At 37.4% G+C, this 14,030-nt stretch overlaps 1 protein-coding gene across 5 annotated transcripts in view; it reads left to right on the top strand.

Moving 5' to 3' along the window:
- Positions 1-14,030, top strand: part of DSCAM (DS cell adhesion molecule) — a 427,035-nt gene that overhangs the window by 359,999 nt on the left and 53,006 nt on the right. For all 5 annotated transcript variants that reach the window (XM_015882861.3, XM_085548372.1, XM_085548380.1 and 2 more), the window contains one exon: positions 7,434-7,587. In XM_015882861.3, coding sequence (XP_015738347.2) covers positions 7,434-7,587 — 154 coding nt within the window. The remainder of the gene's footprint in view (positions 1-7,433; positions 7,588-14,030) is intronic.

The raw sequence follows: 14,030 nt of genomic DNA, 5'->3' as shown, positions 1-14,030 counted from the left end.
ATCATTCCTCTCAGAATCTTAGAACGTAGCCTCTTGATTACCTCAGGCAAAGTGATTGTAGACCTTCACATCTTCAATCAGTTCTTCCTTAACTGTGGGAAATAGGTTCCATGAGGTATCTCCATCAGTCACTTTGTAGATCATCTTCAAAAGAAAAGGTCTTCAGTGCTCTCCAGAAATCTCCTGGTTACTTGCTGTGATTGTATTGCCCATCGAGCAGGCAATTGTCCCCCTCTGCTCTGCCCTCATGAGGCTCCCATCTGGAATGCTGCATCTAAGTAGAATGCTTCATTTTTAAAGATTGGAATGAAACTCACATAAAGCATTGCAAAAATAATTATAAGCAAGAAGTGATTTGTTATTCTGTAAAGTCTTAGGTAGTTAAATGTATACTGGAAGGCTCTGGAAGAGAGGGAAAGGTAACTCTCAGAAGAGGGCTAAGCAGATAAAGTTACTTTGAATTGAAGTTTATTTAGAATCAGCAGAGTCTGTGAGGTTGAATTTAAAACACATGTTCACTGATTTATATTCTACCAACAGTATTTATCACTGTGCCTGTATAGTACTTTTCACAGCATGAGGATATTTATGCTTATTAATTCTTGTTCTTTATATAGCATAGAGCTATTCTGTATTTTGTGGAGTTATTTTAAAAATCTCACTAGGAATAACATTTAAAATATGTTCTTTTTAATATACCACATGTACTGTTTACGGCTTTTTCATAGTTATTTCACAGATTTGTTACCACTTCCCAAACATAGCATATTCATTCTTTTAACTACTTTACCAACTTTACATTTTATGCCATGTAGCAGAGCTCGAGAGACATGATTGAGTATAAATTAATTCTGGTGCTGTGCTGCTTGATGCAGTTTTTAAAAGGTCTCCTTGCAAAGCCCTACTAAAACAAATTTGATATTGATTTTTTTTCATAAAACTCTGGTCTCTCTCTCACTACTACTCTCACTACGCAGGCTCACCTACACATATATCAATATAGTCTAACAATAAAGTCTTGGCGTCAGTTGCAACGTATTTCAGGAGGTATAGATTCATTGTATTCTCTTCTGTATTGTACCAGGGACAAAGGACCTGGGACCAAAAGGCACAGCACAACTGGTGATTTGACTGAAATTCTCTGGACAAACTTGGTGACCTGCTGGGGCCACTAAAGGGGGCAGTAACATGGCTAGCAGACCAGCAGTCAGTCTCCTGCCCTTACTGTGATCACCTGCCTGTGACAACACATCCTGCTTCCCTGATCATGACCTGGGGGAGGCAGATAGACTCACAGGCTCCTGTAGGTTTCTGCAAAGGGACAAGTATGTGATGTATCTGTGTGGTTCCTAAGCAATAGGATTCTTGATATGAGTTACCTGAAGGTCTGGACAGTGGGCTGTCTTATGGGCATGGTACCTCCATCGTTTCCAAAATCTCTGTCCTGCGGTTTCCAACATTTCAGTTCAGAATTTAAGAAAATAAAATAAATAAACAGACAGAAGCTGTATTCTGTTTTGCACACAGCTTTTGTTTACAACAGTTAGCTTCAGTAACACTGAGTGAGAAACAGACGTCATGTTTCATGTTTCAAAACATGAGCCAAATAGCAAGAACCAAGCAGAAACCATTATATGGCCTAAACGGTTTCTACTCTAACTGAAATTGTGGACTGGCTGTTGCTGGCAGCTCTGACAATCTGTCCATCTGTGAAAGGAAGCAAGGCATAAGTCAGCAGATTTGTTGTCATAACCCCAAGAAAAAAAATCTGCATGCAGAGTTTCATATCTTTAGGGAGTTCATCAAGGGCACACTCTCAAGTCTACTTTGTTAATAGACACAGAACCTGAATCTTTGCATATACCGTAATGTATGGATTTTATATTAAACCATTTCACTTCTAGGTAGAAACTGTTTAGCTCCCCTTTACTAGATAACTTATCAAACAAAGAGACTCTAAAACATTGTTTCCATGAGCAATGAATATCTGAGGTAGAGCAGGGTGGACAATTCCATGATGGTGTTGCTCAGCTTGGGGGTGTTCAAGGAAGGACTGGATGTTGTGTTGAGGGAAATGGTTTAGTGGAAGCTATTGGTAATAGGTGAACGGTTGGATGATCTTTTAGGTCTTTTCCAACCTTGGTGATTCTATGCTTCTTTAAGATAGAGGTCTCTGCGTTTTGACCTTGTAGAACTAAAAATTTACTTTAATTACAGCAGTGATTCCACTGCCAGAGGTCAGATTGAAAAGCAGTGTGGACCATTGGGGCTGAGGTGCTCAACACACTTTCTGGCTCTCTCCCATTTGGCAATGAAGATAAGTCCATGGGGAGCATGTTTATTGAAATAAATCTGATCAGGCAAACACAATTTCAGAGACAGCTAAAGATAGAAATAAAACTGTTCACTTCACTAGGAGAGGTGATGAAACCAGTTGTTCCATACTGAAGACAAGAAAGAGCAGCATAGGTACCTTTCAAGTCCACTTCTATTCAGTGATTTTGTTAATAATCCAGATAATGAAATACTGAATGTTCCTGTAAAATTTTCAGGGCTTACAAGACACAAGAAGCAGATCTTGATAAATTAAGAAATTGGTCTGGGGAAAAAAAAGCAGATAAGATATAGTGTAGATAGTAGTACAAATAAGTGAGTGCTATGAATAACCAAATCAAATGGTAGTGGGCAGAAATCAGTTTGTTAGATTTCTTCGCAAGAGGATGTGAGGTAATTTTGTATCACAAAATGAACTTTAGCTAGAATTGATTCTATGATTCTATGATATCTATAATCCTGTTGTGTTAAAGCCAATTGCCATGCTCTGGGATTGCTGAGTATGCTATTTGAGAAGGCTGTGGGCCGACGGTAGACAGTACAAATTATAATGACATGTTATTAGCAAAAATTTGATTTCTTGGAAATGTTAAAAGCATTGGTGTTAATAAGCCATAAAAAGATAAGTGTACTGGTGAGGAAAGGAGTGACATATCTTTGTGCAGATAAAAGACTAGTAGAAAGATGAAGGTTATAAACTATTTTGTGTTTCTAATAGACTGGAAAAGATAAGAGGTTTATACTGCAGCAGTAAACTTGAGCCAGATTTTAAGAAAGCTTTCTAATAAGTTAAGCACAGGGATAGCTCATGCAGTTTACTGAGTTGCAAAGTCTCCACTTATTGTAGGACCTCATAATCATGTTGGACAAATGCTTGTCTGAAATTGTGCACCTGTAGTAAAATTTGGCTTAGAGAAGGAGGATAGACTTGGGTGAAGTCTGAAGGTCCTTGCAGACATTATTCTATATTCATTTTTTTATACCCAAATTCATAGGAAAAGCACACAGGCCATTCTAGGTAGTAGAAGTATGTATTCTTAATTTTCATGATGAGGCAGCTTATGTGTTCTCTTGCTTCACAAATCACACTACAAATCTGCTTTTCTTGCTTTTCATTCTCATCTGTTAAGTCTCCACGTGGCTTTCACAGATCACTTCCAAGTTTCCTCACAAAATGGAAAGAGCAGAGATCTTAAGTGCACCTAACTTGCATCAGAAATAGCACATACATGGTTGTAAACAAGATACAGCCTTTCCTTGTCTCAAAAATCTTCCAGTGCTCAGTAAATTCTGCCTGTTACTTTTATTCCTTCATGTCTTTCTAGTTCTGCTCCATGGCAAAAAAAACCTTAAAGTTGGCAAAGGAAATTCCCCGTTTTCTTGAAAAATGTTTTAAAAATGTACTTTTCTATCACACTGTTTTGAAGATTTTCCATCATGGGTTAAAAAATATAACAAACAGACTAATTTTATGCACACTGCTTATTTATTTGCTTTCTAAAGCAGTAAGAGATGCCAGGAGGTGGCATACTATTTCAGAGCATGCAAAGCATTGAACAGCAGTACAAGTGAAATTGCATCAGAAGGAAATGATACTACCTGCAGTGTCTGCTCCTCAGAATCTCTTGCTGTTTCCTTTTCTGAGACATAGATTTACTGCACTCTGATAAAGGACTCTGACTCCATTTTATTCTGCACAGCCTTTGCTGGACTTCTAGAGTCAGGGACTTCTTGGTGCTTCTTAGACAATGAACTGAAGCCATAGGAAAAGAAAAATTCCCCCATCATCTAGAAACTAAATTTTAAAAAGCAGCTGAAAAAAATCCCTTGAGCAAGCATGTTATTGCTTTTGGGATAATGCAGCAATAAATGTTAGACACTGGCACGTACAAAGGCCAATATGTGACAAGGTGACATTCCTTTAAATTTCTTACTTCAACTGTTTGATCTTCTCTTTGCTGACAAAGCTCCATTTTTGTGGGTTGGTTTTTTTTTCTTCTTGTGTAATGAAAGTCTCTGGCATGCTAATCTAATTGAAATGACAGGCAAAAGTTAAAAGTAAAATTGATTTTTTGTCACTGGAGCATCTCCAAGTATTTAACAAGGAATGTTAGCTGAAGAAAAAGAAGGTGTATGTTAATCAGTTAGAAACCAGATTCTTTTGCATTAACAGTTTGTTTTAAGAAAATAAGAATGACTTATTTAGTGAAGATTTATTTTCTAGATTCAATTAATAAATTAGTTCAATGAGTAACCAAATTCATATTTGAAAGAGCTGCGATTGCAAATGTATGAATGATGCTGATTCTGTGGAGGAGAAAGAAAGGAATTAAAGACAAGTTATTGAAAAATACAATAGAGAAGCTAAGTCTATGATTCTTCTGCTTTTGGAGTTCCAGGGAAAGTGAACTCTGCTTTGAGACAGTTCTACCTTCTTTCTTAGCTAGCCACATTATAAGCATATTGGTTGTTTTTCAATTTTTGCTCTTCCTTCAGGCCTCAGAGCAGAGCTTAGTCACAGTGCTGTAGTTTCAAGGTTTTCCTTTTCCACTTAACATCTCTTATTATCCCATACCTAAAATCTCAAAGCAGTCTGTTCCAAGCTGTGTTTAGCAACTGTATACAAGGTACATGTTTGACTGTCTTAGCTTCTATCATGACAGAGAGGAGCTTGACAGTGAAGCGTTTCAAGCAGGAAATCTGCAGTATTAGTACTGGCTTGTTAAGTCAGTATGCTTCTTTCATAAATCATGGGTGTCAAGGAAAAGGCAACTTAAATTTAACTGAACTGATGCTCGTTGGAATGAAATCTTGGCAATAAGGATCTCTTTAATGGTTTGCAGTCCCTAAATGCTGTATTCATGTTCCATCTTACTAGGTGTTTTAGAAGTAGCTTCATCTAGCTGACTGCATTAATGAGCGGAGTCTGAGTACCAGACTTAGCCTAGCCTGTTTGACTTTCAAATCAATCCTAGGAAATGCTGTCTCATGAATATTAAAACTCAGCCTCCTGTGCCATGATCAATACATTAACTTTTATGTATGACCTCGCAAAGACCCAACCTGTCAAGCCACGGGCATTTGTCCAATATTCTCATGTAAATGTCAAGACCGATGGTTTTCAAAACCTGCTGTAATATTTCACATGATAATAGAAGTATCTGCCTGCAATGACCTCTTCATACCAGAAGTGGAAACCCAGGCAAATGCTTACTAAATGGGACAAACTGACTTGGCATTTTGACAAGAGAAATCAGATTGTCTATGAAGTATGGTAAGGTCCTTATTTGGACTTCTGTTGAATATAGATAACTGTGAGTTGGAGCAAACCGATTTCCTCAGAAATGTCTCTTTGGAAGAAGCAAGTTGTGTTCTTGCAGAAATAAAGGCACATGATTGTGTGAAAGCCAGAATGTTAAGTATTCTAATGAATAGTCACATAATCTCTATGGAGTGTTTTTCATTGTACTTTAGATGTTTTCACCACTGACAGCTGTTCCCAAGCAAGTTGTGTTTACACTTCTGGAGTTGATGGGGAAAAATAGGTGTGTTTGGGTCATGATTCATCCCACTGCAATGTATGTGTCCCAAATAAGATAGAAAAACCCTGACTTAGAAGTGCATGTTCTTTTGCGTGGTCTCTGAAGGGAGTGAAGATTTAGGCTGGCATAAATCAGGAAAGATTTCAAAAGGAAATCAGATGAATTCCACCCTCCCCTGGCCTAAGGAGATGCCAGCTCAAGAGCATGGTGACCCCTTCATTAGCTGAAACTGGTTGTCATTTCACAGTGGAGAGGTGTTGAACAATACCTCAGAAAAATACTTTATTTCTTTAGAATTCACTTTGAAGGACTATGTATTCCAGTGCTTTCAGGTCAAACTACCTTTTGAAATGCTAATCAGCTGAAATTAGCCCTTACCACTATCAGATATTTGTATATCAAAGACATTCTGTGCACACCTTCTGTCACTCCAAATCAAGTTTAGATTACATCAATGCATGCTTTTTAATATATAATATATAATATAATAATGCAGATTAATAGTGAAAGTTTCTTTTCCTTGTCATTAACATTCTACTTATTTTTAGCCTGGTATTGTATAGTTATTACCATGTTTAGTATGGCATAGGAAAGTAAATCTTTTTTTACTTAATCTTCTGATGTCTAGTAACCCCTCTGTTTTCATAAACAAGAATCACAAAACACGTGTCAGAAATAAAAATGGCTACAGTGAATATTGCAATGCTGCTCAGGGTGGATGAAGTTACCTTTCTCTTCTACCAAAGGAGTAGAGCTTCTTGTGGATCATAGGCTGAGGTGCACAAACTCTATGTCCCATCAAGAAATCTGTATAGCCTTCTGCACCTTGCTTTGCACAGATCACTTCAGGCACACTGTAGAACATCTCCCAAGAATCAGAACTGCAGAACAATAATTGCTGGTCAACTTTACCATGGCACATGGCCGAGGCACTTTGGTGTCATTGTAGAATAGACTGAACTGGCACTTCCTCCAGTACTTGTACTAAAGTAGCTAAATGATGTTCTGCTGCGAATCTGTGAATGAAAGTTATTTTGTGATAAAACTAAGTTTGAACAGTCCATTACAGATTATTTCTTGATTCACTCCACTACTAAAGGAATATCCTACCACACCCACAAATAAGGAGTACCAGCACAAAGATTGTATGTGATCAGTGAGATAATAAATTCCATATTTCACAACAGACACAGGATGGAATTCTCTGTTGGGAAAGCTTTGTCTAAAACAGAACTGGTTTGTCAGAACTATTAATGGTACAGTACATTTATTCACTTAAATTGCTTATCCAGCCCTGTATAAATAAATAGATACATAAAAATCCTAACCTAAGTAACAATAATTTCAAAATGCAATATAGGCCCAAATTCTCTGAATAAAAATTGATTGCAGTGACTTCTTATGTCTTTGTTGTTTATTGCCATCTGCCATCTGCTTCAAGCAATTGATAGTCATTACAATTACCATGAAGTAACAGGCTTTGTAGCACTCAGCTGAGAAGAATTTCACCAAATATTGTTTATTTTAGTTTGGAAACATTTATCTCTTTTATCACAGGTAATCAGCGAGTTTGAAGCCTCTCCCGACTCATTTTCCTACAGAATCCCCAACCTGAGTCGGAATCGCCAGTACAGCGTCTGGGTGGTAGCAGTGACTGCTGCAGGAAGAGGCAACAGCAGCGAGATAATCACTGTGGAGCCACTAGCAAAAGGTATGATGACAGTGCTTTTTAAAGCAATCCAGAATTTTCCAATGCTAATTACCGCTATAATTGGCTCATGGCTTCTTTATGTCTCTTTGCTTACGAAGAGTGGGATTTGTGAGGACTAACTAAAGTTTTCTCCAAAAGTTAGGTGACAACTCTCAGATAATTACTCAAGGTTTTGCTGTAGTCAGCAGAGAGGAAGAATGATGTGCTCCTCTAGGGAGTAATTCATCCCACCTACCTTAGAAGGAAATAAATTGCTTTTTGGAGCAACTCTTTTCTACTTTTGTTGAGTACAGAGAGCTTGTAAAGTTTCCTCTCCACTTCAGAATGTCTTTATAATCCTTCTCCTTACTAATATCTCTTGTGTACTCCACAGATACTATCTTCTATATCAAGTGTTCTGATTAACATACCTAAACTCTGAGCAATTGTTCTCAACTTGCATTAGCTTTGAAGTTTGCTGCTTCTATTTCAGATTCAAAGAGGGGATAATGTGCCTCAATTATTGCATATTTTTTTCCAGCTGTATTAGTTGTTCTAAAAAAAGATATTACTTAGGCCCATGTATTCTGCCTTACCTGTACTGTGAGGCATGATGCATGCAACACGCAAGCACCTTAGCATAGAAATAGAAACCTAAAGTTTTACATAACAAGGTGAGAAGAGTCCAGTCAGTAGTCAGTCTCCACCTGGGATCTTCAGACTGGTCTTCTATTTATTTTTTCCTTTCAAACAGGCAATTTGACAGTATCTACCAGTATCAACAGTGTAGTACACAGATCTGTAGCTCTTCAAATTAGATGTATCAATTTTAGTTTTGCAAGACTGCTAATGCTTCAGTCATATGGCTAATGATGTAATAATGTAGGATAAGATGTATGGTTCTTTATGAAGATATCTACCTACATAACAGAACTTCAAGCAAATGCCACCAGCACGAAAGTAGTTTCTGCCTGGAAAAGGATGTACTATCACCAGAGGAAAAATTGCTGATTCTACCCACGCAAGTGGTAGTTAAGCAATTTGATGATGGCAAATAATTATCAGAACTATTGTCGTGAATACCAGTAATAGTGGTTAGAAGGTACTAATTTAACACATGAAATAGTATTGAGTACACACAGGTCACAAGCAGAGTTTCTCAGATTTGTGATGGGAACTCACATGCCCTCTTTGCCAGTTCTCTAGGCCAGAGTTTTTATTATATTGGATGGACATTTTTCAACATTTCTCAACTGTAGTAGTTACAGGTTTTCTATTGTAGAAAACAATGGAAGATCAATCAGTGGTAATGTGGGGAATGTCTATCAAGGTAAACAGGTATGATTTGGAACAAACAGGAAAATGTTTGCTCCCTAGGCTGTTGTTGGCAGGTTATTTTTGTCAGCTGCAAAGTCACTTTTACTTCCTGCTTCTTTTGTCATCCAGCAGTTTTTGTATCTTCTGTCAGAAAATCTTTTCTGAAAAGAAGTGAAGCAGTGTTAAGGGACCTGATGCATGGCTGAAGGGTGTGAAAAGTCTAGAAGATCTGAAAATATCTGAAGGTTTTCCTTGTAACGCAATTGCGTACAGCATATTGAACACTTGTGAGACCAGAGCTGAAATCTTAAGATGTGGAGGAACATAACATTGGAAGAACACCTCAGAGAACTGGGGCAAAGGCTTCAACATTCTCTTCCTTTGAGGCCTTCTGCTTCTAGGGGGTAATGAATGTGTAATGCTGAATAAAGTCAACAAAAAGTGAAATATTAAAACTTGAATTATAGCAAATCTGAGTAACGAATAATACCATGCAATATTAATATAATAGGGACATAGACAAACCTGGGACTTTGCAAGGAACCCTACATGTAATGCACTGCAAGTTTTGTATTTTGATTTCTATTGATTTCTGTTTTGATTTCTATTCTCTTTTAAGAGGAGGAGGCATTCAGACAAAGTAAATGCAAAGCAGCACAGGCTTTGTAGGTACCACGATGAGCTGATCTGGTTATGAGGAACTGTAGCATGTGACAGTTCTTAGTTTGCCAAAAATAGGTGCACTACAAACTGATCTGCATGCACCTACCATAATTACGCAGTTATAGCCAGATTTTGCTAAAAGGAGTGCAGAGGGTTGCTATACAGTATGAACATCTGACAGGTCATTACTGTGAAGTTATTTGCTTTGTTTTTTTTCCTAACTTATTTCACATTAACTTTCCAAGTAATTATACCATTATGGCAGCTCATGAGTGTTTACTTGAAACTGACTTACATCAGCTTAGTTGTAACCCCCCTTAAGAGCCCCTCTGAGAACAATGAGAAAGTCTTGTTAGGGGATTGATGTGAAATGGCTAGTCCAATTTAGCAAAAGTTTAATTCATGTCAACGTTTCTTCCTTTTATGTCTACATACCTCAGTACAGGTTTTTATTCTCTGTAATTAACTGACAAAAGTAAGCACAACCAACCCCAACAAATGAAAAGTAACCCCAGAGATGAAAGTTCAGTCTCCATGTAAGCAGACCACGTCCCTCCAAATTATTCTTCCTTCCTGACTTGATAGTTGCACTTTTAGTCTGTTAAATGTATCTGTAAGAAAGAAAACCTTTCATGTGCCTTGTTCCTCTTGTTTACTGACATGGCTGATGGAGAATGGTGTTTGCCAGCAACATGACGATAAAAGAACCAGACCTATGGCAATCTGACCATTTGGGGAGAACTCTGACTTCAGTGTTGAATTTCCCCTGTTCTTGTAGGCTGAGTATTAGCATTGAGCAGGTTTATCTCCTAGTCTGTGTTGCATTCTGTATTCAGTATTTTTAAAGTACGTCTGGGACTGACATAGAATCACAGAACCACAGAATCATTAAGGTTGGAAACGGCAACTAAGCTTATCTAGTCCAACCATCAACACAGAATCACTGAATCACATAATCACTTCAGTGCCCAGTAACCACGTCCTAGAGCCATAGAATGATTAAGGTTGGAAAAGACCTCTGTGGTCATCCAGTCCAACCCCAACCAACCCCACTGTGCCAACTGCCCACGTTCCTCAGTGCCTTATCTTGAACACCTCCAGGGATGGTGACTCCACCATCTCCCTGGGCAGCCTGTGCCACTGTCTCACTGCTCTTTCCAGGGAGAATTTTTTCAAATATACAACCAGAAATGATACTACATACACATTATCAGTCTGTTTCTTTATAGATTGAGCATACTGGAGCAAACAGTGTATTCTTCTGTGAGAAAGTAAGTAAAAGAAACTCCTGATCCATGGTATTAACTGACTGCTCTTTTATTTGGATGAAGCTGAGCTGCAGTGACCTTACATAACTCGTTTCCCCATGCAGTTTACCTTTAAAATTGTGTTTTGTTCTCCAGAGAAAAAATAAAATATGCTAAAATTAAGAACACTGAAAAAAATCCTGGCTGTTTCTTTTTCCATGACAATAAATATGGTTAATTGGATTCATAATTTAAACAAATAAACACAGAGAAAACCTTATTAGCATGAAAGAGTGCAGTGTTCAGTGAAGGTACTTATTTATCTTCAATTAATGACTGGCTAATTTGCAATAAATAGGAACAGATATGGTCCTAATCCAGTGCCATGCCATCTACTCTGATGCTGGTAGGTAGTTGGTAGGCATTCAAGTTTCTTCGTTAAAAATGAGACAAGCCCTGCAGCTGAATTGCTTGCATGCTGTGTAAAGTTCTCTTAGCTCAAAACAGACAAGTCTGTGAGAGTCAATGTATTAACATCATGAATGCTTCTTAGCATTTCTAACCTACTGTTGGCAGATGAACTTTACTAGATATTTATTTTGTTTCTAGTTCTCTGTTTTTTGTGAACCAGTTATCAGTCTCAGAACATTACTAGGAGTTAAGCTATAAAGAAAATTGGAGTTAAGAATTTTCGTGCTGTTTTGCCACCTCACAATGGATAGTACATAAGAAGCTGCTTATACTTTCACAAAAATAGTCATATGTGCTTTTGTAATGTGCGCTTTTATGTTATGGTCTGTGAACCTACTGCCGAGTTATGCTGTGAAGTTTGTGTTGCTTGCTCACCTCACAATGCAATGAAACACAAAAGATACAGATAAGTAGGAACTACAATATAAATGTGCTTGGGAGATCTGATGCAAAACCTATGACTTTACCAAGTATTCACTGTTAAGGTAACTATTAAAAATAAATGAATATCACGAGTAGTTTGGTAACAATGGTTCCAAACCATGCTGAAGTCTTCCACATGGTATCTGTGGTATAAATGCTTTGTCCTAAAGTAACTGGCAGCAGCTGGAAATAACTGTATATTTTAAGAAACACTGTAGAGGTGGGGAAGATAGGGAGAAAAGGATTAATTATTCATTTTAAATGAGAGTTCAAATTTCACGATGCAGAGAGAATGTCTGCATGGAACAGAAATTTGAGTTTCTGACCACCATTTGTCTGAAAGCACTGCAGCTGCTAGGAGCAGTCCAGATGTTTATAGATGTATTTTGTAGACAGTGATGGCTGACAACATCTTCTGCTGCTTTGCAATACAGACCTTGATCACCGAAGACAAACAAGTGTTCTAACATTAATTTCAGTGTTTCTTACGATGTCTGCAGTCTCCAGATGGACTGAGCATTTTTTAGTTTCAATAACAACTAGTTAATTAGCCCATGGCTTGTGGCAGTATAGGCCTTTTGAAATCTTTTCTAAAAGATACAGCCTAAGGAGAGCCACAGTGGAAAACATGTCTGTACTGTCAGACTTAATGACATGCACTTCCACCTCATGACAACAGCTCCTTCCTGCAGAGGTCAACCATGCAGGCTGCCAGGAGGGAGCTAGGGCTGTTCAGCTGTTTGCTAGGAGTGAGCATGTTAGTATTTGGCTATTGGGAAAGTGGTTTTGTGCCACTACCTATCCAGGACTTCATTATCTTAAATCTATAAAACAGCTGCTTCTTACTGTTTCAGTTAAAATTGTGACCAGAGAAGAATATCATGGAAAGTTGAAGAGAACATAGGCAAAATCATCCAAATTGGTCATATAATCTATGAAATCATTTCATTTTATGAGTGTCTTAAATCCCACTGCATCCCACTGAAGTAATTTCCCTTCACTCTTCAAGGCCTGTTCTTTTATGCATAATTTTTATACATATATATGTATATATTATTAGTAGAGGATAACAATCCATTGAGATGAAACATCCCAATTTTATTTGATCATGGCTCTCATTTTCATGTTTTTCTAATTGGTACAAAATGGATTATTAAATGCAATTTCTGATCAATGTGCATGATTGAAGTAGATCAGGATTAAAAATACAGTATTTCATGTATCCATATTCAGCATATGTCTTTAAATGTATATTTAAAGACCAAAAAGCAATTTATTTCTATCAAGAGTCATTCTAGAGTAATAAAGCACACTGAAACTAACACAACTCTAGCATTTCTGTATATTATACAGGAGTAGTATTGATTATATATTTAGCTAAATATAGCACAAATAGAACTAGCTTAAGAGTCTGTTCATGTTTATGGACTTCAGATAGATTCATTTCAGTGTGCTAATATGTTACTACAGTAAGGTTTATTTTGCTTGATTTCTTAGCTCTTGTATAACAAGCCTACCCCTCTTAAAGTTCATGAGAAGATTTCATCCTTAAAAAAAAAATAGCTTTGAATTCTCTAGCCCAAGGCAATTATATTAAAATAGAATTTTCTCACTAGATTTAGTATTTAAAAAGAAATTGAGCTTTCACAATTAATAGAAAAGCAGAAGTACTTCAGGCACTTTGGTAGAATTTCTGCTTTCTCAGAAAGTGAAGGAGATAACCTTCTATTGACATGTGTTGAACTCCTTCAGTCTTGAGGTCTTAAGCCAAAAATACACAGTTACCTCCACATTTTTTCATGAATTCTTTTACAGAACATTTTCCTAGGAGAAGCTACTCTTATTTCTGCATTTGAAGTTAGTGTTCTTTCGTAGCATAGCCTCTACTGAAAAGCCTGACAGATAATAGACAGAAATGTTAACTTGGGGTTGTCTTTTGAAGTCCAATACGAACTTAGTGTACTCCAATTTTTGTTTGTTCGTTTGTTTGCTTTTAAAACAACAACAGAGAATATGGCTGTTGATATTGTTCTGAAACTGTATCTACACACTTGCATGATTGTTTTAAAGTCACCTGAAGCTTCTCTGTGCATTCAGTCCAATATTTTGCAGCAATTTATAAGCTGTTGTATAATCAGTCACGTTTAGTTCTCGTAATTCCTATATGCTAGAATGGTTCCAATTTGTCATTGCAAAAAAGGCTGAACATTTCTTGCTGGCTCCACTCCCTGATCAAAGTGGTGGCAATGAGCCATCTCACCTTTAACTGACCAGGCAAAAAACACCAGTGCAATCTGCATCCCTTTGGTAGAATCACACTTATACCACCCCACTGAACAGTGT

The sequence above is a fragment of the Coturnix japonica genome, chromosome 1 (genome assembly GCF_054131305.1).
Source record: "Coturnix japonica strain WE chromosome 1, WE-NBRP24, whole genome shotgun sequence".
NCBI lineage: Eukaryota > Metazoa > Chordata > Aves > Galliformes > Phasianidae > Coturnix > Coturnix japonica.
The sequence above is the reverse complement of the archived record's forward strand: the minus strand, read 5'-3'. Positions and strand labels throughout refer to the sequence as shown.